The sequence below is a fragment of the Monodelphis domestica genome, chromosome 1 (assembly GCF_027887165.1).
Source record: "Monodelphis domestica isolate mMonDom1 chromosome 1, mMonDom1.pri, whole genome shotgun sequence".
Classification (NCBI taxonomy): domain Eukaryota; kingdom Metazoa; phylum Chordata; class Mammalia; order Didelphimorphia; family Didelphidae; genus Monodelphis; species Monodelphis domestica.
The window spans coordinates 171986555-171991288 of NC_077227.1; the positions used below are offsets into that span (position 1 = coordinate 171986555).

A 4734-nucleotide genomic window follows, 5' to 3' on the forward strand; every position below is an offset into this window, starting at 1 on the left:
TTGCCTCTGATCTCTTTAAGTTTTAAACTTTATATTGAGTTTCCATGGAGAATAACAAGTGCTGTTTCTATCAAAAATACTTTTTATGAAGCCCATTTATTGGAAAATACAAGTTCAGTCCCTCTGACCACATCTATGATTACCAAATGCCAAAGAATATGAATTCATTTTAGACATTTAGTCCAGTCTAAAAAGATAATCCACATAGTTTAAGCAAAATCAATAACAAAAGTTATAAGGGGGCATCAGGGAACGAATTCTCAGCTAGGGGGAAGACTGAATTTCTATCTTCAGCTTAATTCTGTTTTCTAGGTCCTACACTTAAAATACAGTTTAATTTCTTAAGCAAAGACATGATCATAGACTGGAATAGTTTTATTATTTGGGAAACCTTTGAACTTGCTAAGTTCTCATGAAAGTTCATTTATTCAATTTCAATTCTTGTCCTTCTAGGGTGCTTTCCTTTTTTGTATTGAAGAAATCTTGTAAGAGTACAAAGGAAACAAGCTCCTTTTTTACCACTTGCCTTTCTCATCTACTCTTCTAATCTCTGGAGGTACAGGACAGTTCCTTTAAAACACTGGTGCTGCAAGGTAAATACCCATTTGTTTAAAAAAAAGAGCTTTTTCTACACTAATTTTGCTTAGGGATGGGAGGTTAAGTATAATTTGACTCATGTTAAATCTGAAACTACATAACAATGAGTTGTATTATAGTGTATACCGTATAGTATAGTATACATATAAAGTATGATACTTTATAACTTGCACAGAATCACTGTTGCAAGCCCAACACCACTACCCTTATATAGGAGTGGAAAACTTCAGGGCTTGATAAAGTATAGTGTATACTATAGTATACATATAAAGTATGATACTTTATAACTTGCATGGAATCACTGTTGCAAGCCCAACACCACTACCCTTATATAGGAGTGGAAAACATCAGGGCTTGAGTGTTTAATCTGGATTACATCTAAATTTCAGGGTATTACTATTTGAGTCGATGATGATAGCAGCCCAGAGAATAATTTCTTTACTGCCAAGTTATTTTGATTATTCCATTCAAGATAGAGACTAAAATAATTAAAAATTTAAATAAAAGGATAATCAAAGAGCTACAAAAATAGCTAAAAAGCAAATTAGTGTATCCAAGAATAATAAATAGTAGATCTGAATCTTTATAACTCAAATCTTTATCCAAAATTAATAGGGTATCTTCTCATTAACACATCGGTTGGCAATATCTACTGAACCTTTACACCTCTGTATGCTTTCTTTTTCTCACTTTATCTCTATCTCCTTCCATTTCCCCCACTGTCTCTTTCTATATGTAATTATCATATTTTCTGTCCCTCTCTTTCTTCCTATTTTTTCTTGAATTCCCTTCATCTGACCAACTGCATCTTGAAATGACTCAAATTCTAGAAGCAAAATATATATTTTAGTAAATAGTAAAATGTAAATTTCCCAATTGACTTTTTGTCATAAAATTATCAAATAATATTAATTATCAGGTTTATCAAGTAAATTTTTGTTTTCTTAATCAAAAAGAAAGCAACTGAGTTGAGCACTGTATATTTTTATCTGAGGGGAATCTTTGAAGTAAATTGTTCATGTATATTCCTCTTCACTTTATTTTTATTCCCATTTTACAAATGAATAGACTGAACTTCTATAAGATTCAGTGATTTGTCCACATTCATATGACTCACAATAAACTGAAGCCAGTATTGGAACTGGGAAAACTAATATAAGTATTTCCAACCCCTTGCCTTGTAAAATGGGAATGGTGGAAAGGAAAGGTTTCTAGAATACAATCATCATGGAAGATTATTTCTAGGAATCCCTAAAGAACAATGTAATCTATTTCATCAGGAATCTGGTTATGATCAACTTAACCTCTTTCTTACCTTCCCCAGCTATTTTTCATTCTATTTAAAATAATTTTATTTTTAGATAGGTTCAGAACAAGGCTTCAAAACTGAGTTAATGGATCATCAAAACTATTCAGTGGTGTCTGAGTTTGTGCTGAGAGGACTCTCCAATTCCCTTCAGCTCCAGCTTTTTTTCTTTGTATTTTTTTCTCTGGTCTACATAGCCACTGTGCTGGGAAACCTCCTCATTGTGGTTACAGTGATCTCTGAGCCCCGACTTTATTCCTCTCCCATGTACTTCCTGCTAGGAAATCTCTCCTTTCTAGATATGTGGCTGGCTTCATTTGCCACCCCCAAATTGATCAAGGATTTCCTTAGTGAGATGAAACTTATTTCTTTTGGGGGATGTATGGCTCAGATTTTCTTTCTGCATTTCATTGGTGGTGCTGAAATGGTACTGTTGGTGACAATGGCCTATGACAGATATGTTGCCATATGCAAACCCTTGCATTATTTGACAATCATGAGCTGGAGAACATGCATTGGACTGGTAATGATTTCATGGACAATTGGCTTTATTCATTCCATCAGTCAAATAGCCTTTACTGTGAATTTGCCTTATTGTGGACCAAATATTGTTGATAGCTTTTTTTGTGACCTTCCTCGTGTAATCGAGCTTGCCTGTACAGACACATATGTCCTGGGGATACTGATGATTGCTCACAGTGGATTGCTGTCCATAAGCTGCTTCCTCCTCCTTATGATCTCTTACACAATCATCCTTGTCACTGTCCAGCAGCATTCATCGAGGAGTGCATCCAAGGCTCTTTCTACTTGTTCTGCCCATATCATGGTGGTGACAATCTTTTTTGGTCCCTGCATCTTCATTTATCTATGGCCCTTCAGTAGGTTCTCTGTGGATAAGGTTCTATCTGTGTTTTATACAATTTTCACCCCCCTCTTAAACCCTATAATCTATACTTTAAGAAATGAGGACATGAAGACAGCTATGAAAAAACTAAGAATCCAGCATAAATTTTTTCATTGATTCTCAGGTGGCTTTCTCGGTATCACCCTTAATTTAGACTAATTTCCATCTATTCACAAATTATTCCTATTTAATCCTGTTTGATTCTATGGCTTTATATTGTATTGATATAATGAAATGTGAGGCACATTCTGTTTTAGAAACATCCAAATAAGTGGTCAAAACCCAAAGACGTTATTCATATTGTCTTATCTTCAAAAATGTTGATTCTTCAAATAGATTTAGCAAACATGAGTTCATTGTTACTCAGATTGTGTAATGATTTTAACAGTTTATATTTATAAAGAGAGGCAGTGTTGTGTTGTGGATTGTGAACTGCTGCAGAGTCAGAAAGACTTGGATTCAAGTATACTGCCTAAGTGACTCTGCGCAAGTCAATTAAACTCTAAATCAGCCAGTCAGCTCTAAGATTCCAGGTTACAGAGATATTGTAGATTTACATCAGTGGAGAAGGTTTCCTAACCAGGAATTCCCTTTTATCAATGAAATCATAGGACTGGGTCAAACAAACAAAATATATAGAGCTCTAGTAGATATAAAGCACTTTATATAGATGATTCATTTGATATTCACTGCAGTCCTGTGAGGGAAATATTTAAGATATTAAGATAAAGAAGTGTAGACTCTGAAAGGTTAAATATTTTATTCAGAACCACATAGTTTGTTTAAGAGATAGAACCTATATTTTGGTATGTGAAATCCATTTTTCCCTTAGTACAATAAATGTGTAATATAATATACAATAAGTACCCCCAACACAATTTGTCAACAACAACAAACCTTAAGTAGTTGCTTCATTGATATCTTTCAGATAGAGACATAATTATAAGTTTTTACAAGATTAAGATAAAGTAGAATGTTAGAATAGGTTAAGACATTAATGACCATCTAGTCTAACCTTTTCATTTAACATTTTAAGAAACTGAGATAGAGAGCAGTCAATTCTTTATTCAAATTAAACTATGTTAGTGGCCTGGGTAAAACAAAATGGAACTCTGGCTTCCTGACTCTCAGTTCAGTGTGGATAGGATCTTGAACCTGAAATAAAGAAGATATGGACTCTGATTACACCTCTGACACCCATAAGTCAATGGAGTACAAGAAAGTCATCTTACTTATTTGAACCTCAATTTCCTCATCTGGAAAATGGAGATAAAAATACCTGTTGTCAGATTTTGTAAACTGTAAAGTGCTCTATAAAAGTCAACTTTAATAGTTATCTATTGTTTTGTTTATTATTGTTATTTCCAGGTCACCATAATTCCTAGTGTGATATAGTAGAAAGAATATTGGATATTCATTTTTCTTACTTTCAGTTCAGAGTAGCTGTAGCAATAATTGCTATTGTAAGATGTCATAGGATCATGGGTCACTTCTAACTCTATATCCATGATCCCGACAAGTCATCAAATCACAGATAATGGAACTAAGGTTATATAATTTGAAAGGTGACATACTTAGAAAGTGTCTGAAATGGAATTCAAACCCAGGTTTATCCTGCCTCCAAGTCCAACAACCTGGACATTACATCATAGAGCCTTTCATCTTTCAAGCATGAGAAACCCTTTTAAATGTCAAAAAATGTCATGGACCCACACATAACAGTTATACCACTAAGAGCAATTGATTAAGAAAAGACATAATAACAAAAGGCTACATAAGCAGTTTTATATTTTATTAATCACAGAAACATTTATATAATTTTGAAATTGTAAGGTATATACTTTTAAACTTTTTGAGAAAATGAATACTTGGGCCCCTTGCAGAAACTCTGTAGTTCAATCAGGTCCAGCATCTAGAAACCTCTGGT

The 4734-nt window shown here is 33.7% G+C and overlaps 1 protein-coding gene across 1 annotated transcript; it reads left to right on the plus strand.

Annotated features, from left to right (window-relative positions):
* Positions 1-1991: 1991 nt before the first annotated feature.
* On the plus strand, positions 1992-2924 carry LOC100619212 (olfactory receptor 4K14). The gene has a single exon (XM_016428692.2). It carries the CDS (start codon positions 1992-1994, stop codon positions 2922-2924), a length of 933 nt encoding a protein of 310 aa, XP_016284178.1.
* Positions 2925-4734: the final 1810 nt, after the last annotated feature.